The 23,929-nt window shown below is 38.4% G+C and overlaps 1 protein-coding gene and 1 non-coding gene across 2 annotated transcripts; one reads left to right on the top strand and one right to left on the bottom strand.

Moving 5' to 3' along the window:
• Positions 1 to 17,139: 17,139 nt before the first annotated feature.
• On the bottom strand, positions 17,140 to 17,428 carry LOC786419 (mitochondrial import inner membrane translocase subunit Tim10-like). Its single transcript, XM_059890022.1, is given in 2 exon segments — positions 17,140 to 17,389; positions 17,392 to 17,428. Coding segments are annotated over 2 exon segments (264 nt in total). The 3' UTR covers positions 17,140 to 17,162.
• A 4,942-nt stretch (positions 17,429 to 22,370) lies between these two features.
• On the top strand, positions 22,371 to 22,477 carry LOC112448187 (U6 spliceosomal RNA). The gene has a single exon (XR_003036574.1). It is a non-coding gene; the product is annotated as a U6 spliceosomal RNA (small nuclear RNA).
• The last annotated feature ends 1,452 nt before the right edge of the window (positions 22,478 to 23,929 follow it).

The following is a 23,929-nucleotide window of genomic DNA, read 5'->3' as shown; positions in this document are numbered from 1 at the left end:
GCAATGAAATTAAAAGATGCTTACTCCTTGAAAGGAAAGTTATGATCAATCTAGACAGCATATTAAAAAGCAGAGACATTACTTTGTCCACAAAGGTCCATCTAGTCAAGGCTAAGGTTTTTCCAGTAGTCATGTATGGATCTGAGAGTTGGACTGTGAAGAAAGCTGAGTGCCGAAGAATTGATGCTTCTGAACTGTGGTGTTGGAGAAGACTCTTGAGAGTCCCTTAGACTGCAAGGAGATCCAACCAGTCCATCCTAAAGGAGATCAGTCCTGGGTGTTCATTGGAAGGACTGATGCTGAAGCTGAAACTCCAATACTTTGCCCATCTAATGTGAAGAACTGACTCATTTGAAAAGACCCTGATGCCGGGAAAGATTGAGGGCAGGAGGAGAAGGGGACGACAGAGGATGAGATGGTTGGATGGCATCACCGACTCAATGGACATGGGTTTGGGTAGACTCTGGCAGTTGGTGGTGGACAGGGAGGCCTGGCATGCTGTGGTTCATGGGGTTGCAAAGAGTTGGACACAACTGTGTGACTGAACTGAACTGAACTGATGTGACCTGTGCATGTCACTTCACCTCCTTAGCTCAGCTTCCTCACCTGTAACATGGAAGCATTACTACTTACAATGTTGGGCTGCAAGAATGATTAAAATAGTAAATATAGATAAAGTGCTGTGAATGTTATCTGGTATTACAAAATGGTTGGGTAAAATTTACATACATAAGTGACTTTTATCATATATGGATATTTGTTTCATTTAAAAAGTGCCATCAATGCAGGGTTAATTTCAGAGGGTGGAACTCAGACCCTGCACTCCCAAGCGAGTTAGAAAAGCAGACATTGAAATGTCATCTGCCATCCCCACTCTCATAAAACTGTGACAGTGGTTCACAGCCCGCTGTCTCCCCTAAGTCTCTGTCCCAAAAGATAAGCCATGAAGCTGTTGGAAAGAAGCCATCCATCATGACATCACTTGATATAATTATTCTTTAGAAACTCAGCTGTCAGCCTGAGGTGGAAGTGTGCTGGGCAGGGCTATCAGGAAACACAGCTGAACAGGCTTTGTCTCTCTGGCGCTGTCTTGTCTCTACAGAGTATTGTTCCAGGGTATACATTCTTTTGTTTGTTCCCACATTTGGACTGGCAAACTTTAACCTTTCAAAAAGTCAGTGATGAAGATGCTTGTTGACATTGACCTCAGAGACTACCTTTCAATGGAACCCCTGGCTATTCTTGTTTTTTCCATCACCTTGGTCCCTTATTATCTTTTGGTGATCAACCCGATGTGGATATTTTTCTTTGTGTTGATAGCTTAGCAACCAGATTTTGGGAATCCATGTTTATACTGTTTAAGACCAGTTTTCAGTTGAATCTGCTCCCACTACAGCACTGAGATGATACTTCAGAATGAAAAGGGCCTCATTGCAGCTATAAGGGCATGCAACAAAAACAGGTTTCATAAACAAGAAGAAGATATAGGTATCGTGCATGGAAAGAACAATGAGAACAAAGCTCTCTTGATTATGTTTAAGCACTTGAACCTCTAAAGAGACAGAAGAATCAGGAACATTCATAGTTCAAAGAGCCTATCTGGAACAAGAGTGGGATTCCCATCTGAGGAGGAGGTTTCCATGTGACTGCTTCCATCCACTGGTTGACTATCTGCCTGAGGTCTGGAATTGTAAACCTAGAGAGGTCTTAAGAGCACTTCAAGCACTTGCTCTTTTCCCATTATCCCAGACAGGTAGAGGTGTAACAAATTTATAAAATGGTGGTTTTATGACTCATCTATTAAAAAGAAAGATGAATGTTCACTCTTTACAGCAAAGGTTCAGTGGTTATTGAGATTATCAAACTCAAATTCACAAAGAGCTGGTTTAAATATTAGGTCTTCATTGTCAAATGTTGAAGTACACTGGGGGCAATGAGAGGGAAAGGAGGTTCTGAAATCTACATATTGGAACTTAGGGACTGAGGTGGTATGTATTTCAACAGTGTTTAAATCCAATATGTGCTAAATAGTAAAATTATAGACTTCATTTCCAGACAGATCAAGGTTCAAATCCTAGCTTTGCTCCTCAATGTGTAAGACTTTTCTAGCTTCTTCCAATCTTGGTGTTCTCCTGAATAAAATGAAAAAATTTACAAGGTTGTTGTAATGTTTTAAAAAATAATGTATGCAAGGTTCTAGTATGACAGAAATTGAATAAATGATGGTTATTATTTAACTGTTAATTGAAGGCAATGAAGGAATAATACATTTTGTGATTTGATTTTGTAGCTACAGATACAGGTTACATTTGGCACAACTCTCCTGAGTCAATTATGTAAGCATTTCTGAAAGTTCTGCTAATACTATGTGCCACATCATTTGTAGTTATTATGGCATAGGAAGAAGCAACAACAGGCAAAGTTGAAGCTTATCAGTCTGTGTTTTCATGGGGTTGTATCTGATCTCTTTTCAAACTTACTGATCCTAACATGTAGTGGACAACTACTGAATATTTTTGGAATAAGTAAATGGGCCAATGAATTTATAATTTAAGGTATGATTTCTGCTCTGAAAGAAGCATGCAGTAAAGGAGAAAGAGATACATGTACACAAGTAACAGTAGGGAGAAAGACAGGGAAGGACATTGTTAACCCATCTCAAAGATTCGAACCAAAATGTTGTTTTAAAAGCCTAAACCAGTGGAATGATAATGCCTGTGAATCCTTAATGGAGGGCCTGCTAAAATATCAAATCCATATACTCTTACTGATGCCTGCTACATTCTAAGCTTAGAGCTAGGCAAAGAAACAAAGAAATGAATGATGTTTAATTGGGGTTCTTGAGGAACTCACGATGTACTAGAGCTGTTACTGCTAAAGTCTTTATATTGCTACCTTGAGCTAGACCAAAAGCTTTACCAAATAGAGGGCTTGCTGTGTATATTTCCAAGTGTAAACAAAATAATGCCGTATACCAAACTATGCTTAATAAGTGTGGTTGATTAAAAACTAATTTGAGGAATGTACCATATCAGGATAATACCCAGATAAATATATGCTAATGGAGTTATGTTTAATAACACTGAAATTGCATCTTTTCACATTTTTAATTATAGTGAAGTCTGCATGTTCATGGGGCATCCCTGGTGGCTCAGATGGTAAAAAATCCACCAGCAATGCAAGAGACTTGGGTATGATCCCTGGGTTGAGAACATCCCCTGGAGAAGGGAATGGCTACCCACTCTAGTACTGTTGCCTGGAGAATTCCATGGACAAAGGAGCCTGGAGGCTTACAGTCCATGAGGTTGCAAAGAGTTGGATATGACTGAGCAACTAACACCGCATGTTCAAGATTAAATTAAAAGAGACACTCTCAATCTTTTTCCCCCTAAAAGTGCTTTTTTTTCCTTGTTAGTTACTAACACAAGCCACTCACCATGATTCAGAATTCATTCATCTATCATCTTTCTTTTGGTTACTTTTTTGGGTTCCAGCACCTTTAGCACAAATTTATAATGAAAAGAAGCAGAAGAAAAACCCAGATCAGTGATTTGTCATAACTATTTGCTGTCACCCTGAAATTTTATATAAAAGATAAAAAAATAAAATTGTTAATTAATTTGATTGCACTTTTTAAATAATCAGAATTTGAACTTCCTTGACCATTTGGTTATCTATCTACTCCCACTGTAGGCCATGTGATTCCACATTTACCCTCATTGGGGACCACAAACCAAAACCAATCCATGCATCTCAGTCTCCCTTAACTCAGTTTTTATTTCAGAGAATGGCACATAACCCAGTTAAAGACAAAGGAATTTTTCTAGGTCTTCTGCAAAAGGTGTCCTAGACCTTCATTCCATTGAATGGATCTAAGAGGATAAAGGATTCCAATGCTGCTGTTTTGTAATTTAGCTAAGACTACAGAGAAGGCAGTGGCAACCCACTCCACTACTCTTGCCTGGAAAATCCCATGGACGGAGGAACCTGGTAGGCTGCAGTCCATGGGGTCACTAAGAGTTGGACACAACTGAATGACTTCACTTTCACTTTTCACTTCCATGCATTGGAGAAGGAAATGGCAACCCACTCCAGTATTCTTGTCTGGAGAATCCCAGGGACAGAGGAGCCTAGTGGGCTGCCGTCTATGGGGTCTCACAGAGTCGAACACGACTGAAGCAACTTAGCAGCAGCACCAGCAGCACAGTAATACAGCTGAAAGCAGAACTGATGTTTCCATGGTACCATTTTGGGCCTGACTACAGACATGCTGAAGCCATCCTCTAATCCTGAAAATTGCAGTAATAATAACAGTATCTTTTCCCCTAGGCCATTTTCGCTGGGATTTTGTACCACTTTGATTTTCCAGAACACCTTCTAATTTTAGATAACTTTCTTCTTTTCAATTAAGACAATTAGTTGTGTTAGTTAACTGTAAAACCCAGCATGTCTTCATTTCCATACTACTATAAGACTTTTCATATAAACGACCGCAACAAAGCCCTCTTCTGTTTTACATAATTTTGCTCTGTTTTTGGTACAGAAAATACTATTTCTTTATCTGTGGATGTCAAAGATGATTCTCATGATCTTGTTATTTTATGTAAGTTGGAATTATTGAATTCAGACATCCAAGAAAAACAAAACACCAAACACTAATTCCCTGAATATCTCCCTACCAAACTGCCAATCCGATCATGTGCATATGCATCGTCTCTGTTTTTCCTGTTAAGAAAACACACAAAATAACATGTAAATATTGTAATCCATTGGATTTTGTTTTGCTAACCTGTTAATAAAAATATGGGACCATTATCCTTTTAAAAAAAAAAAGAAAACACACAACCCTGTCTATGAAAGGCCCATTTCTTTACTCATGCTTTGACCTTTCTCTCTTTCAAAAAAGTCTTTCTTCTCTTAAAAAAAAAAAAAAAAAAAGCAAAGCAGAAAGAAAGTAAAAAGGACAATTACCCTCCTATAAGTATATTAAACAGTGAATGAATGAGTGAGTAGATGAATGAATAAAACCTCTCTGCTCTGCTAACCTTCATCATCCTGCTTTTCTTTCAAGCCTCTCAAAAAAATTATCCTCATTTATCATCTCCATGTCTTAATTTTTTCATTGATTATTCACTCCAAGTTGACTTTTACCCTCTTCCTTCCACCAAATTTCTTTCATCGAGGTTATTAAAGACCTCGCTGTCAAGAAATCCTGTAGTTATTTTTAGTTTTAGTCTTCCTTATCTTTTCATTAGCATTCACTTTTGGATATCCATTCCTTTTGAAATATCCTCTGCCCTTAATTTTCACTATATTACAAGTACTTTGGCTTTTTTTCTAAAGTATTTGATCACTTCTCCATTTTTCTTTTCCAGGCTGATCTTTCTCTCTACAGACATCAATTATCAGAATTCCTCAAAACTCAAGCCTACAACTAAAATATATCCTTGCCAAGGCCATTACAAAATTTATTTTTCCTTTTGAATACAAGAATACTTTGCTATGTCAGGGAGTAATATTACGATAGTTCATGGGAAAGAAGACTATTTTGAGTTCCCAAGATAATTTTGCTTTCCAAAGAACTTTGAGTACTTTCAAGATACTTCTTCCTTTCATGACTTACCTAGGGGGATAAAAAAAATAGCTGATGGAGTTTGTGTAGGGTCAAGGAATAAACTAGTAAGAAGCGGGGGGAAAAAGAAAGGAAGAAGGGAGAGAGGTGGGAGAGAAGTGGTGGAAATGAAAGTGAAAAAAGTTTTCTGATAAATGTCTGAAGTTCTAAAACCTCTGGGTCTTACAAACCAGATCCAAGTGAATGGCCTTTTCCTTTCTCTCTTTTTTGATTAGGTATTGGGTATGCTGAGGATTTGAGACTGATTATATTCTAAAAGGTTCCTAACAAAGAATCTTCTGGTGAATGTGTAAATCCAACCCCTGCAACAACCAGACAGTCTCTCTTCAGTGTCTCCCATTAATGCTGTTTCTACAGGTCAAGGCAGAAAACCTCAATGCTTGAATGAGAGGGGAAAAAAGTGATCTCAATCTCTTAATGTATTCCTAGTGGATCACTATCATTATCTGCAATCAGTTCTATATATAATTAGAGGGCTTATTTTTGCATTACAAAAACTATCCCTAATTATGTGTTATTTGCAAATTGCTACAGATCTGCATTCATCTTTATGATGAAACAAGGGTCTTGCTCTTCACTGTATTAATATCATTTCTACATTCTTTTTCTCCTACTCCAAATCTCTTTATTTAGTGGCAGGTCATATTCAAAATGTGTTTTAAAAGCATTCACCTATCTTTACAGCCTCCGTACGTGCGCTGTGTCAAAACACCTATTCATCACTTGTCTGTCCTCTAGCAAAGGCAGATGGAGATAAGTCACTAAGACAAAAGCAGACACTATAGCAGGCTTTTATACAAATGTTGTGCTTTGCTATCTTGAGGTCTGAAACAGATGCTTACTCTAAGCATTTTCTTGTTTCTTTGTTTTAAAGTATCTAGCAAAGTTATAATAAGGGATATCCTTTTGGGATGGACCTCCCTCTAGGCAAAAGGGATTCTTTTAACACTACACAAATGAGTCCATGCTATCCTGTGACTGAGTAGAGACAGGATAATGGAAAATAAGTTGATTGCTTCTTCAAAATTTTAGCATACCTAAGGATTCATATGAACCCAGAAGGTGAAAGAAAATTTTTTCAAACAAGAATAGTTTAGAAAACTAAGGAATATGCAAGTGATTTCACAGTCTTCAAAATTTATTTCAATGATTGACTAGGGTTATTGCCAGAAAATGGTTCTAAAGGCTAAATATATCTCCTAACATACAAATCAACAAAATCCTGAAGGCACTGTAAGACTGTGCTCAGTAACAAATGAAAGGAAATTCAAAGGGGTTAACAATGTGTCCTTATGGCTGTGCGAGGCTTGTGGACACCAAGAATTTGTAAGTTCCAAGCATTTGCAAATATTAAGAAAACCATTTTCATTTTCAAGTTTGAGATCAAGTTGAAACATTGAGGATGAGTTGTGCAAAAAAGACCAGAAGTTAAATCTCTGATGCTTATTTTCATTAGAAGTAGAAGACTCAATAGCAATAAAAGCAGTTATTTATATTGATATCTATTATTTAACATTTACTTATAAAATATATTTATTAAAATGTAGATTGTCTTGTCTCTATATTATTTCTCCCATTTTTAGCAATGTAAAAAATCCAGTGTAGTTGAAAATATATGAAGAAACATCACAGTATGGCATTGAATGATGACTTAATGAAGTAGTCCTTTAGGATACCTGAGGACACAACTTTTCATCATCAATATTATTACCAAAAACATTTATTAAGAGCTTCTTGCAATTGTTCTCTGTGTTAGGAAATCTAGTATTCCTTTAAAAAGCCAGTATGGGTTCAAATATTTTTCAACATTTTCTAATCCTTTACCTTCATCTGCCACTCATATTCATGATTCTCCAGGATTCAGTATTTAGCCCGTATAACCTTCTTAAGTCGGAGAAGGCAATGGCACCCCACTCCAGTACTCCTGCCTGGAAAATCCCATGGACAGAGGAGCCTGGTGGGCTGCAGTCCATGGAGTTGCTAAGAGTCAGACATGACTGGGCGACTTCACTTTCACTTTTCACTTTCCTGCATTGGAGAAGGAAATGGCAACCCACTCCAGTGTTCTTGCCTGGAGAATCCCAGGGACGGGGGAGCCTGGTGGGCTGCCATCTATGGGGTCGCACAGAGTCGGACACGACTGAAGCGACTTAGCAGCAGCAGCAGCAGCAACCTTCTTAAGTAACTTCACTCCCTTTGCCACTATTAATTAGTCTCAATAAATATGATGGTAATCTGAAGGCTAGACTAGTGTAATGGTTAAGAACACACACTCTGGCCATGAACTTAGGCTGCTGCTGCTAAGTCACTTCAGTCATGTCTGACTCTGTGCGACCCCAGAGACGGCAGCCCACCAGGCTCCCCCGTCCCTGGGATTCTCCAGGTAAGAACACTGGAGTGGGTTGCCATTTCCTTCTCTAATGCATGAAAGTGAAAAGCGAAAAGTGAAAGTGAAGTCGCTCAGTCGTGTCCGACTCCTAGTGACCCCATGGACTGCAGCCGACCAGGCTCCTCCGTCCATGGGATTTTCCAGGCAAGAGTACTGGAATGAGGTGCTGGCTACCTAAGTTCAAATCTCATCTCTCACAGTCACAAACCTATTTGAGGCTCTGTTTTTCAATCTGCAAAATGCAGAGAATAATACCTACTTGACAGAGGTGTGAAGTTTGTATGTGTTACCATAGTAAAGTGCTTAGAACAGTTTGTCACATTGCAAGTAGTCAGTGCTTGTTGTTATTATCTTTATGTCATTGGTTCCCAAATCTAGATCTCTAACCAGTAACCAAATCTCTAAAACAAACAAACAAAAAACTCCTCAAGAAAAATAAATTGTTAATAGCCTGCACTAGTATCCCCTGGGAGGTATATTCAAAATGGAGATTCTCAGACTTCATCTTATATTTCGTGAATTAGATGATCTGGGAATGAGATTCAGGAATCTGTGCTTTAACAAAATGTCCAGACATTCTGATACAAAATATCATTTGTAACCATTTTTTTTAAGTTTTATATTTATTGTCTGAGTTATCTCTACTGGGTGAGCCTCAAGCAACTAGACCTGTTTCCCAAACTTGTTTCATCATCTCACCCTCAGAAGACATCCCTTCATGATCATTGGCATCACCTAAGACTCAACATGACATCCTGAAGGTATCCTTGACCACTGACCCTGTCAATCCTGTATTTGATCCCTATGATTTCCATATTTTCTAAATATATCCTCTTCTCTCCATTCTTATTGTTAATGACTTCATTCATTTGACAATTAATTATTCAGTACCTACTGGATGGCAAGCAAGGGATATGGCCATATATATGTTGAGATTTCAATGTAGGCAAGCTCTTGGTATTTCTCTCCTGGACTATAATAATCGCCCACTGACTGGTTATTTGTGTCTTGAGTGCTTTTCGAGTAATCCTTCGCAATGCTTACTAAAATGAAATCCAGTCATGTCAGTCTCATGTTTAAAGCTCTCACTTCTAAAATAAGGTTAATCTTTAAGGTGTTGGAAACAACTTTTGCCAGAATGTGCTGAGACCTCTACCCTTCTTCATGTTACTCTTTCCACCTAGGACTTTTGCTTCAAGAACATGAGGAAATTGTAGATCCCTCTCCTACACCACGACTGTCAATTAAACACGCATGTGCTCAGGTGCTACTCTTTCCCAGATATGTGGGAAACACATAACTTTGATATGAGAGCAGAGATGGAGGGCCTTTAGCCCAGCCTTGCAGGATAAGAAAGCTTCCTGTTTCATGTCTCAGTGCCTTTCCTAGTTGTGTTCTTTCTCAATACCTCTGCAATCCCATTGTCCCCTCACCTCAATTCCCTCTTTTCTAATTTACCTTATTCATCCTTCAAGATTCATCCTCCCTAGTCAGTCCCTACATCTTCACGTGAGACTGGCTTAAGGGACTCTTTTCTGGTATCTCAAAGAATCCTTAGTATTCACTGCGTAGGGCTAACATGATTGATTTATGTGTTCATCTTTCTGACCAGACTGAAAACTTCTTGAGAGCAGAAATCAGTATCATTGGTGAATTCCTGGCAGCTCAGGAGTAAAGCAACCATAGAAATATAGGTACTGTCCCAGCCTGACTACCTCCCCTTGTTGTCTCAGTCTCGGTCAGTTTCCTCTTCCTATATAAGAGCACATTCAAACTCTGTCCAATATTCTTCCTCCTCTTTACTCTGCAGTCACTCCTTGACTGTCCTTTGGCCATAAGAGCCAGCATTTTCAGAAGGGCTTCCATACTCTGGAAGACAGCCTGAGAGAGACTAGACCATCCCTGGGAGTGGGGTCAGGTCATTAGGGTAGGGATTCCTGTTCCCAAGTAATTGGAATATCAATAACCTCAGATATGCAGATGACACCACCCTTATGGCAAGAAGCAAAGAAGAACTAAAGAGCCTCTTGATGAAAGTGAAAGAGAAGAGTGAAAAGGTTGGCTTAAAACTCAACATTCAGAAAACTAAGATCATGACATCTGGTCCCATCACTCCAAGGCAAATAGATGGGGAAACAGTAGAAACAGTGGAAAATTTTATTTTGGGGGACTCCAAAATCACTACAGGTGGTGACTGCAGCCATGAAATTAAAAGATGCTTGCTCCTTGGAAGAAAAGTTATGACCAACTTAGATAGCCTATTAAAAACCAGAGACATTACTTTGCCAACAAAGGTCTGTCTAGTCAAGGCTATGGTCTTTCCAGTAGCCATGTATGGATGTGAGAGTTGGACATAGAGAAAGCTGAGCTCTGAAGAATTAATGCTTTTGAACTGTGGTGTTGGACAAGACTCTTGAGAGTCCCTTGGACTGCAAGGAGATCCAACCAGTCCATCCTAAAGGAGATCAGTTCTGGGTGTTCACTGGAAGGACTGATGTTGAAGCTGAAACTCCAATATTTTGGCCACCTGATGCAAAGAACTGACTCATTTGAAAAGACCCTGATGCTGGGGAAGATTGGAGGTGGAACGAGAAGGGGACAACAGAAGATAAAGTGGTTGGATGGCATCACCAATTCAATGGACATGAGTTTGAGTAGATTCTGGGAGTTGGTGCTGGACAGGGAGGCCTAGAGTGCTGCAGTCTGCGGGGTTGCAAAGAGTTAGACACAACTGAGTGACTGAACTGAACTAAACTGAACTGAAGTAATTGGAGCATGGTCTGGTTTAGGAGTGGGACCTGGACAAACACGTTTCCTTCACCTCACAGGGAGGGTGGAGGCCAGAGGAGGGTGTCTCTAAGGGACAGGACCCTGGCTATCTGCGTTTAAAGGCAGGACCAACCCTGGGTCCAACAGTTGAATGCAGAGTAGTTTGTCATCTGTGCCTAGTACACAAACGACGCTCAAAATGGAATTTTGGATAACGGTCTGACTCAGCATGTCCCAATCTGCCAAATGCAATGTCACGACAAACTCCTGTGCTGCCATCAACTGTAAACTGGGTGCCAGGAAAATTTGGGAGTTTTTATTTTTTTTCCTTAATAAACAAAATAACGCAAATTTAGAGTTGTCACTCTTACCATATCACTCCCACTGGCAATCTGAGTTGCTTTATGGCAGGAGAGAATGTGGTGGTGTGGGGGTGGAGAGATGCTGGGGGTGAGGCTCGGCCCACGCAGTCTTTTCATAAGGACTCGAGATTTCACTTATGGGGAGGCTATAAATTGTACTTTTACTTTCCCACAGTTTTATTTTGGTGGGGAGCTTATCCAAAATTTTACTTTTCACATGAACTGTTGCTGTTGTTTAGTCTCTAAGTTGTATCCAACTCTTTTGCAACCCCATGGACTGTAGCCCACCAGACTCCTCTGTCCATGGGATTTCCCAGGCAAGAATACTGAAATGGGTTGCCATTTCCTACTCCAGGAGATCTTCCCAACCCAGGGATTGAACCCATGTCTCCTGCATTGGCAGGTGGATTTTTTACTGCAGAGCCAACAGGGAAGCCCCTTTCACATGAACTAGAATCCCTAAAAAATAAAATCCTTTAAAAATACTGATGGTTTTAAGTTTTAAACACCAATTTTACCCCGAGACTTTGTGATTTAAATAAAAGGATTTCACAGAAATTCTCATCAGTATCTTTGGAATATATCTGTGTTTCCCTCCTTGTTGAAAACAGCATCATACTGAGAACAGAAAAAAAATATTATTTTTAGAAAAGGGAAGTTCTACTGGGAAGCAATCTCAAGATTTTTGGATTAAAAATATATGAATTAACCATCTACATGTCTAAACAAAAGCAGAGTCCCTAAGATGAAATATCGAATCAATGTTTCAATGTCAAAATAAAAGAAAAATTACTAATAAAATTGCCTTAGTAACAAAATCTTGATTAAAGGGAAAAAAGCAAAGAAAATTTAAGTCACAAAAGCATATTGAAAAGATATTTATAAAAAAAAGAGGTATGCATTGCTGACCTACAAAATAGTATAAATGGCAGGCATCACTTTGACTTACCATTCCAAGATAAGATGCACTGTGTGTGTATGCGTGTGTGCTAAGTCACTCAATCCTGTCTCTGACTCTTTGTGATCCTATGGAATGTGGCCCACCAGGTTCCTTCGTCCTTGGAATTCTCCAGGCAAGAATACTGTAGTGGGTTGCCATGCCCTCCTCCAGGAGATCTTCTTGACCCAGGGGTCAAACGTTCATCTCCTGGGCTCTTGCATTATAGGCGAATTCTTTACCACTGAGGCAATGGGGAAGCCTAAAGGGGATTATTTAATCTCAAAAATAAGGTAATGATTAAAGTGAAGACGTGATTGTCCTTTGTATATTCTGACATATGTAGCTCAAGTTCTATATTCAGAATCTGTCAATATTTAACTTATAATTGAAAGTAACTATATCAGATTGGCTTTAGGCTACAGTGAGTTTCATTGTCATAGCAAGTAAACTTTGTGGTTGTAGCTGACAAATTCATTAAGCATCACAGTGCAAATGTAACCACCAAAAGTTAACATAATTTTAAACTGGAAATAGAAATGTAGCTCTGGACAGCAAAAGCTAGGTTTGATATTTAAAAAGAAGGATTGGAGTCCTGATCATACAGCTGGAGTATCTTAAAGTGGTGTGTATTCTAAGATGAGTGGGAAGAAGAGAAATTATGATAAGTCTCCTATATATGAACCTTCAAGTTGTGAACTTTTAAAGATGCGAACATGAAGCTTACTAATGAAGACCTGTTGGAATGGGAGACCCAGAGAAGGGACAAAGAGAGACTAGAGGAAGAAGGAACAACTGAAGAATCAGAGATTCATGGTGCAGAAAATGGCAAGGGGATTTTTTTTATTTGAGGAGGCATTGTTAGTTTTTGAGACATAGGACCAAAATGTAGAATGATACATGAAGGTTGCAGCAGCCATTCAGAATACAATCCAATGATACTGTCTCATCTATGATGAGAAAAAAAGCTGCTACCCAGGGCTTTCCTGGTGGCTCAGACTGTAAAGAATCTGCCTGCAAAGTGAGAGACCTGAGTTCGATACCTGGGTTGGGAAGATCCCCTGGAAGAGGGCATGACAACCCTCTCCAGTATTCTTGCCTGGAGAGTCCCCATGGACAGAGGAGCCTGGTGGGCTATAGTCCCTAGGGGTGGCAAAGAGTTGGATACAACTGAGCGACTAAGCACAGCATAGCACCCAGACATCACTGGATCACTTGTTCCAAGAGAGTAGATAGATTTGAATTCAGCAAGGAACCAGAACCCATACTAGCAAAGTCAGGGGTGAGTAATATTACAGCTTGCCGCCCATCTTCTATTGCTGACAGTCCTTCAGCTCTACCATCTCCCACCCCACTCCCTCCTCCAGTCAATAACTCTTCTTGCCTGTTCACTTGATGCCAGCCTGTGTGTGCCAGCTGTTGCAGTACTACTGTATTTTTCAAAGTACTGTACTGTGAGATAAAAAAGAAACACTTTTTATTTTTGTGTGTTTGCTTTTTTATATATTATTTGTGAGAAAAATGCATGTATTAAAGTCTCTCAGTCGTGTCTGACTCTTTCTGACTCTTTGGACTCTGTACAGTCCATGGAATTCTCCAGGCAAGAATACTGGAGTGGGTAGCCTTTCCCTTCTCCAGGGGATCTTCCCAACCCAGGGAACAAACCCCGGTCTCCTGCATTGTGGCGGTTTCTTTACCAGTTGAGTCACAAGGGAAGCCCCGTGAAAAAGTATTATAAACCTATTATAGTACAGTACTATATAGCCGATTGTGTTAGTTGAGTACCTAGGCCAACTTTGTTGGATTTACGAACAAATTGGACTTACGAATGAACTCTCAAAATGGAACTTGTTCATATGTAGGGGACCTACTATCTATCATACAAGGAATAAAGAAAGTGAGAGTATCCAGTTTAGAGAAGAGAGAACTCTTGAGAGATTTGATAGTCTTTCCTAGGATCTAGAAGGCTATCATGGAAATAGCAGAAACATAGACCTGCTTCCACACATAGAAATGTTCAGAAATGAAATAGTTACAAAGAAATCAGATTCCTGTAATAGGGGTGTTCACACAAGGCCATTTGATGGAGACGTTGTGAAGTGGTTTTTAAATCTGACTCAAGACCTATTTGAGAGTCATGAAGTGAAAGCTTAGTAGATAATTATAGCATTTTTTCTCTTAACAGAGAATAAATAAGAAATATTCATGTTCTCAGCCTGCAGGAAAGCTTATTATTTCATAAAACTTTTGTTACAAAAACACACCACACACACACATGCATGCACATGAATTGTGTTCTAGATTTCAGTTTAAAATAATTTCTTCTTGTGAATTGCAGTCCAAAAAATAAAGCGTGAAAGTCAGCATTCTAGTTGTCATCTTCCTAATTCCCAGAAGAAAATCAGAAACCAGACACATCTGAGCTGATATCCCAGTCACAAATCTTTCATTTAATCTCTTTATGACTAAGTTCCCCATTTGAAAAAGTGGAGAAAATCATGACAGCTACCTCTGGAGTTTATACACACACACACACACACACACACACATAATATTTTTAAAAGATATATCTAAGTGCTTAATGCTTTTTAAAGATTAGGTCATCACTTCTGCACTTCTTTGAAATGACTTTGAAGAAAATCAGAGGTTATTAGGAATTTCCTGGCAGTCCTAAAGTGGTTAGGACTTTCCACTCTCACTGTTGGGGCCCAGGTTTGATACTTGGTGTGGGAACTAAAATCCTGCAAGCCACCTGTCATGGCCAGAAAAGAAAAAGAAAGCAGGAAAGAAAGGAGGAAAAGACAATCAGGGGTTCTTGAGGGGTTTTAAAGACTCATTCCTTGTTTTCTTCCGTCACTGACCCTGACATGTACAGACAGGTGGCCTTGATAAGATAAATAAATTAGGACAGTGTCCCTGGGAACTGGTTGCAGGGGTGGGGAAGGGTAACAGAGCGTGTGTTCAGCAATTTAATACAATAACATGATTCATTCCCAGACACCCAGATGTAGCTCTCCGGGATTCTGCAATGATTTTGGAGGGAAAAGGACCCCTTCCATTTTTTTTCAATGGCTCTTTTGCAACTGTTAACTTTGGCTGTTGGTGTCTCCCCAGCTGGGACATTCATGTTATCAGAGAATTGGCCCCTCGTGTGTAAGCCCCATTGTGTGACCAAGGCTGCTGTGTGGGTTCTGTACCATTGGTGTTTATTGCTGTTTGGGTAACAGGAAGAAACCTGGTACTTTTGTACTGTTCAAACACTCATCCTATTCATGGCCACTGTTTATGCCAAAAGAAAATGTTCTCACAGAGAGACCAATAATTTAGAAAATATTTGAACGGGAGGTTGAATAGTTTCTATTAGAGTCTTTATTAGTGATCTTGATTTCTGAATACAATGGGACTCTGTTAGAAAATGTTCTCTACCATGGATTTGGTTTATTGCAAGCCAAATCTTATTCCCCATATACAGAATAAAATCTCTATTGCCACAAGACAAAAAGCTTGTAATATGGGTGATTCTTATTCCCAACTTCTGGGACAATAGGAAGATTTGTAATCAAATAATATATATTTATATTATATATATTTATATATATTTGCATTGATATATAAATATTTATATATATTTAAATTATATTTATATATTTATATTAATATATAAATGTTTATATATCAATGTAAATGTATATAAATATATATAATATAAATATATATTATTTGATTACAAGCACTCTTGCCTGGAAAATCCCATGGACAGAGGAGCCTGGTAGGCTGCAGTCCACGGGGTCGCTAAGAGTCAGACACGACTGAGCGACTTCACTTTCACTTTTCACTTTCATGCATTGGAGAAGGAAATGGCAACCCACTCCAGTGCTGTTGCCTGGAGAATCCCAGGGACGGGGGAGCCTGGTGGGCTGCCGTCTATGGGGTCACACAGAGTTGGACACGACTGAAGTGACTTAGCAGCAGCAGCATATTAATATTTAATGTAATATAACTAGATTACAAATCTTCCTATTGTCCCAGAAGTTGGGGATAAGTATATATATCACTCATTGGGAATAAGAATATATATATATATATAGTACTCATTGTAGAAAATGAACAAACTACATAAAACATGAGATGTCATTGCAGATGTTTTAGAAAGTACAAAGGTGGTACTATTCATTATCCTTAACATTTAGAAACTTTCCAAGTTAGGATACTGAATTGGGTAGATATGAAAGAGATTTAGACTCTTAGGAATATCTGAAAGTTTGTTAGCTGGTGACTTGTCTCTATTACTTTTCATTAAAGTAGTATAACTGAGGAAGATCCACTTCTTTGAAATGTTATTTATGGGTATACAATAAGCTATAAGTCCTCAAAGTCAAGCATGCTGTATCTCTATAACAACTTTATTTATCTATAAATTAATGTCTAGAGGTTTGTACCTCTTAATCACTTATTTCACCTCTTATTTCACTCTTCCGCAACTCCTATCTTAGCAACCACTAGTTTGTTTTCTCTATGACTTTTTCTGTTTGGAGCTTATTGTTTGGTTTTTCTTGGATTCTGCATATAATTAAAATCCTATGCTATTTGTCTTTCTCTGTCTGACTTATTTCACTTATCTAAGTCCAGCCATGTTGTTGCAAATGGCAAGACGTCATTCTTCTTTTAGGGTTGAGTAATACTCCTGTGTGTGTGAGCGGGTGCACGCAAGCACACATGCACATGCGTGTGGCAGAGAGGAAGTGGGATTTCAATGTATCTTACTTTGCTAAAGTAAAATTGGCCATAAATGAGCCTATTTCTTTCTTTCTTTTTTTTGGTGTCAACAAATTTGTTTTAATATATAATATATATATACATTCACACACACAGTCACAGGCCAGTGTGACAAATACCCTTCTCCACCCAAGAAAGGGTTCCATCATACATCCAGGCTCCTGGAGACTCTCCGGAAGGAGCCCAGGCCTGGCAGTCTTCACAGGTGACACCCAAGGCGGGGAGTGGGGTGGGGGGCACTTTTATTAGACAAGTGGGAAAGGATGGGGTGCACCTTAGGGTGTACTGTCGAGCACCTCACACAGGCCCAGAACTCTGCTGCACCCTCTTCAACAGCTCCTCATCCTGCATAGACAACTCTGTCAACTTCTTGCCCATGCACTCATGGATGTCCAGGTACTTGGAGGCATACGGGTCCAGGCACACGGACTCGCCCTTGGACAGCTCTGCTTCCTTGTAGTGGGCAGGCATGCACTTCCGGTGGTAGGCACTGGTCATTCTGTTGTACATGTCGGCCATCTCTACTCCAGCTCTGCGGCCAGCTAGGCCCTGAGTGGGTCCATCTCAGCACTGCGCCCTGGAAGAGATCTCCTGCAGGCCTCCTAGGTCCGCGCACAGCCGGGGCAGGGCGGAAGCACGTGGGGTGCGGCCGGAGGGAAGTCCCGCCAAATGAGCCTATTTCTATAAGAAGCAATAAATACTTCCGACCCCCTGAATTCCTTTATACCTTCTCTATTCAGAAGATGTAGTCATCCTTTTAATGGGCAGTACTTCTTAGAAGGGGTTCTTCAGACTGACTAATGGATGGCTGCTTGACATATCCAGAGATATATGTTAATAACTTTAGTCCTGCTTTTGACATGAATTAATCATTTCCCCGCTTGAGGGTCTCTTTCACACAGTTAACTTCTCTCTACCCAGTTCTGATAAGGGTTTTTGTAGTGGTCATTATCTCAGATTGGGGCAGATTTTCTCTGAGATAGCTTGCCTCTCTGAGGTGATCTAAAGGAAAATCAAAAAGTTTGAAAAGTAATATTCTCATGTGAAAAAGGAAAGAGGGAGACAGAATTAGATGATCAGAAAAGCTTTACTTTGCAGTGCTGAAAAATTCGTGGTTACTCAGTGGCTTTGGGACTCATACAAAGTATGTTTCACCCCTCCATTATTCAATGGTCTCTCAAATGAAACCCACCAAAGCAGATTTCATTGCAGTTAACTACTTCCAGAATATATATAAACAATCATAGAAGAATTCTGAGAAGTGTATTGGGAATCGAATAAAAACATCTGAATTTATCAGTATATTTTGATAAGAATTTTTATTTAATATTTATCCCTTTAAAGTTCAGGAGGATGTAGGGCAAGCTAAGAACTGCACCCCATAAACCACAAGCCAGTCTATTTTTCAAGAGTATAAAGAAAAGCTGCTGCTGCTGCTAAGTCGCTTCAGTCGTATCCGACAAAGAAAAGCAGATATATATAAATATTCTGAAACAGATGAAATAAAAATGAGGCTAATGACTCAACATTTTTGATACTTAACAGTGGGTTGACTTAGTTTTAGTTCCAGGCACGGGCAAAGGTTCAAATTGGAACTCATTTTATTCAAACTGGTTTTCCCACCATCTTTAGTTACATCGTGACTGAACTCCCACCACCCTGCCTCAAATACCAAACATTTTGCCAATACTTTTACTGGATTAAAGAAAGAGCTGAAGTAAACATGTTATGATATACCCAAAGAACACGTATCTTTTTTTCACTAGTTCCCTGTATTTTCTAGAGTCTTTCACTAATGTGAGACTGAACTCAAACAAGACCACATCTTTGCCGCCAGCTATTTTTGTAGAGAAATCATCTGTAAAGGACAGACACACTCAGTTCATTGCCCAGCCAACTTCCAACTAAGTCCAAACCCATTTAGCTGCAAATCCAATATCATTATTTTGTACAAAATGTCTAGCCACTTTCCTTTAGACTACAATCCTTAAACTTTGTGCAATCCAAGGAAAGCCTGTTTATCTGTCATATAAAGGAAGGAAGTGGCTTCATCTTGTCTGAGAACCCTAAGATATCCTATAAAACCTTCTAGATCTACCACACAGTGATGCTCATAGATTAAAGCCATGAACTTTTCTTCCTCTCACAGTAATATTTTAAGGTTTATGGAAACCATGTAAAGCAAACTAAATTTGTTCCCATAATCTCAGACCTCTGGGCTTAGTTACTGATTTGCAAAAACCCACTTACACAGGAAAATTTTAAATGTGCCTGTTACCAAAATACTTTGGAGAATATTAATTTTTGCCTCAAGAGTGTCTTAAAATTACCTCATTCCCCACCACTGTTACCCATTTCTATCCTAGTGTGAACTGTTTCTTCACAGTGGAAGGACTTATATTCTTTTTTCCATCTCTTTTGTGTAGCATCAATTGACTCAAACCAACCATGGTTCTTTAAAAAAAAAAAATGAGATACAGTTGATTTACAATGTTTCAAGTGTACAGCAAAGTGATTCAGTTATAGGTATATTTAATTACTCATACATATATTCTTTTCAGACTCTTTTCCATTATAGGTTATTATAAGATATTGAATATAGTTCCCTGTGCTATACAGTAAGTACTTGTTGTTTATCTATTTTATATATAGTAGTGTGTATCTATTAATACCAAACTTGTAGTTTATCCCTGCCCCCAACCCTTTTCTCTTTGGTAATCATAAGTTTGTTTTCTATGTCTATGAGTCTGTTTCTGTTTTGTAATTAAGTTCATTTGTATTATTTTATTGGATTCCACATGTAAGTAATTTCATATATTTGTCTTTGTCTGATATTCTTTGCTTATTGTAATAATCTCTAAGTCCATCCATGTGACTGCAAATAGCGTTATTCTATTTTTTATGGTCAAGTACTATTCCATTGTATATATGTATACGTGTGGGTACCACATCTTCTTTATCCATTCATCTGTTGATGGACATTTAGTTTGCTTCCATGTCTTGACTATTGTAAATAGTGCTGAAATGAACACTGAGCTGCATGTATCTTTGAATTACAGTCCTTTTCCATATATACACCCAGGAGTGGGATTGATGGGTCATATAGTAACTCTATTTTTAGTTTTTCAAGGGAACCTCCATACCCATGGTTCTTTTTCCCCTCAACTGTGGCTTAGGTCCCCAAGGATGCCATCAAAGAGTTACTCTAAAGGTTTCCACATTTGAGTTGTTCTCAGGCAAGAGTCTCAGGCTAAAGGTAAAGGACCCAGGAACAAAGAGATCCCAGGATGGTTGGTGTGCTTGACTGAAAAGAAGGAATCCTACTTTGTGCCAGAAATTACTGTTTATGCTTGGAACACAATAAGTGCTATGGTAAGTTATTAGCAATGCATTTCAGTTAAGACCAAAGGCCTGATCATAACTACCAAAAAAATCACAGAGATTTGTAAAAAGAGCATGTAATACTTTGGATAATTCTGATAGTTTATTATACTATTCCAAATAAAATTAATCTGTAAAGCAAACATGACACACAGGATTCAATCAGTGATCAGTTATAATTATTTGCTGTGTGTGGTCTTGGAATGTAAGAAATAGGGTTCTGCCAGTAGCATGTCATTTCCTGCCCAGTTATGCCCAGAAGGCCAAGTGGGTTTATGTGTTCATAGAAGAGTATGAGTTTGGTCTGATAATGAGCTTTAGTTTAGGATTGGCAATCAATTATGTAAAGCTGTTCCCTTCTAAATAAGCATCCTGGAGATTATTACATTACTTAAAAGTGAAGTGCTGTAATATGTTAATTTCACAGTATTGAATCCTGCCAAAAGTTGGAGAGGTTGTACAGTGTTCCCATTGGGCTGTTTAAGCCTAGAGCTTGTCAGCTTCAGTCCTTATCTGTATCATGACCACAGTGTTACATAGGTACTAGTTGTCTTTGTAGTCAAGATACAGAGATATACCTTGCATTAAGATAAAATATCAGAGAAGATATCATGGAAGGGTTTTTTATATATATATGAAGGTAAGGGTGAGTGGGAGGTAGACTGGGAGGATGGGAGTGTTCCTTAGTCATGTCAATTCACACTTTAAATACATAAGAAAATCATCTGAAAAATACTCTGATCATTGCTTTAATTAGTCCCTGGTTCAGGAGTATCTGTTCTGAGACTAAGCATTTGCTGTGGACCACTTACATGGCAATCAGAGTGATAAAACCATCATGTGTATCAATCAATCACATTATCTTCAGTATATTTTTTTGCTGATCAGATTGTGAAAAGTCATATTTATTCAAAGAAGTAATTCAGACAAAAGGAAATATAACCAAAATGATATAATGTGGGTGAACTTCAAGGAAATATTAGAGCTATTCTATTGACATTTTCATAAAAGGGACAAAGAGAGACTGTGTTACACTTGGAATGTCCCAAGAAGAAAAGTATTCTAACAAGAAAAGTCAATGAAAATACTGCAAAGAAAATTCAACAATAGATTACCTAATTAGCTATAAAGAGTATGTTATAAACACTGCCTTCCTAATCCCCAACACATTTGGTATAGGAATATAATAAATAATCAAGCAGTATAATTATTTAATGAGGTGAAAGCATAAAATAATATAGATAGCAGTTGCCAAAAATCTTCAGTAAATAAAAATCTATTTGAAAGCTTTTGAAACTGATTCCATTGCAGTGCAGAATGATAGAAAAGGAAGGGGTCAATACCAATAATCAGTACTGTTGTACATGGGGAGGTTGAGATAGGCACACTGCATTTTCTCTCCCAGGATAAATGAATCAGAGCAAATGGAATAATTTACCAACAATACAAGTCATTGAAATTCAAGTTGCTGTCAAATCCAGAGAGATTCTTTCCACAGTATCTGCCTGAAAGACTGAAAGCTGAGTTGGTTATTTAAAATGATTTAGCTATTTGACACCAAATATTTAAGAACAGGTGCACAGATAAGAACTAAAAATCTGTCAGTGGACGCACAGGAAAGGTGATTCCAAGGCTAATATACCAGCTAATGTATATATTCAGGTTTTCTTATTTTTAGATGACTAAATATAAAAAAAGAATTCTACTCCCTACTTTTCAAGTAGAAGGAAAAAGGAACACAGGAATATGCATCCTGGAGCAAATAAACTTCCTTAGCCCAATCTCAAAAATGACCACAGTCACCATCAAATATAAGGCACACTGTGGTGAAGGAGAAATCAGGGTAGAAAGACACAGCATTTTAAATTAAACAAAAACAAAAGGCTTACTTCTGCAAATCTTGCAAAAATATATGACAACATGAACACATAGCTAGACCTCCCAGAGCCCAGGAAGAGGTGCCCTGAAACATGTTTCATTAGTTTCACAGTGAATTCACCTGCAGTCTTTGTCCTTTGGATTTTGCCCTTTAAAAGTTCATTTATTTTAGGGTGAGCAATTGTTACATTCTCTCAATTCACTGAGAAAATGAGGAAATAAAGTATGCATGAAAAGTGGGATAGGGTGCTCGCTTCGGCAGCACATATACTAAAATTGGAACAATACAGACAAGATTAGCACGGCCCCTGCGCAAGGATGACAAGCAAATTTGTGAAGTGTTCCATATTTTTTGAGGCCAACATCACCCTAATACCAAAACCTAACAAAGATCCCACAAAAAAGAACACTACAGACCAATATCACTGATGAATATAGATGCAAAAATCCTTAACAAAATTTTAGCAATCAGAATCTAACAACACATTAAAAAGATCATACACCATGACCAAGTGGGCTTTATCCCAGGGATGCAAGGATTCTTCAATATCCGCAAATCAATCAATGTAATACACCACATTAACAAATTGAAAAATAAAAACCATATGATTATCTCAATAGATGCAGAGAAAGCCTTTGACAAAATTCAACATCCATTTATGATAAAAACTCTCCAGAAAGCAGGAATAGAAGGAACATACCTCAACATAATAAAAGCTATTTATGACAAACCCACAGCAAACATTATCCTCAATGGTGAAAAATTGAAAGCATTTCCTCTAAAGTCAGGAACAAGGCAAGGGTGCCTACTTTCACCATTACTATTCAACATAGTTTTTGAAGTTTTGGCCACAGCAATCAGAGCAGAAAAAGAAATAAAAGGAATCCAAATTGGAAAAGAAGAAGTAAAACTCTCACTATTTGCAGATGACATGATCCTCTACATAGAAAACCCTAAAGACTCCACCAGAAAATTACTAGAACTAATCAATGACTATAGTAAAGTTGCAGGATATAAAATCAACACACAGAAATCCCTTGCATTCCTATACACTAATAATGAGAAAACAGAAAGAGAAATTAAGGAAACAATTCCATTCACCATTGCAACGGAAAGAATAAAATACTTAGGAATATATCTACCTAAAGAAACTAAAGACCTATATATAGAAAACTATAAAACACTGGTGAAAGAAATCAAAGAGGACACTAATAGATGGAGAAATATACCATGTTCATGGATTGGAAGAATCAATATAGTGAAAATGAGTATACTATCCAAAGTAATTTATAGATCCAATGCAATCCCTATCAAGCTACCAACGGTATTCTTCACAGAGCTAGAACAAATAATTTCACAATTTGTATGGAAATACAAAAAACCTCGAATAGCCAAAGCGATCTTGAGAAAGAAGAATGGAACTGGAGGAATCAACCTACCTGACCTCAGGCTCTACTACAAAGCCACAGTCATCAAGACAGTATGGTACTGGCACAAAGACAGAAATATAGATCAATGGAACAAAATAGAAAGCCCAGAGATAAGTCCACGCACATATGGACACCTTATCTTTGACAAAGGAGGCAAGAATATACAATGGATTAAAGACAATCTCTTTAACAAGTGGTGCTGGGAAAACTGGTCAACCACTTGTAAAAGAATGAAACTAGAACACTTTCTAACACCATACACAAAAATAAACTCAAAATGGATAAAGATCTAAACGTAAGACCAGAAACTATAAAACTCCTAGAGGAGAACATAGGCAAAACACTCTCTGACATACATCACAGCAGGATCCTCT

This window comes from Bos taurus, chromosome 9, assembly GCF_002263795.3.
Source record: "Bos taurus isolate L1 Dominette 01449 registration number 42190680 breed Hereford chromosome 9, ARS-UCD2.0, whole genome shotgun sequence".
In the NCBI taxonomy this organism is placed as follows: domain Eukaryota; kingdom Metazoa; phylum Chordata; class Mammalia; order Artiodactyla; family Bovidae; genus Bos; species Bos taurus.
This window is presented reverse-complemented; position numbering and strand designations above follow the sequence as displayed.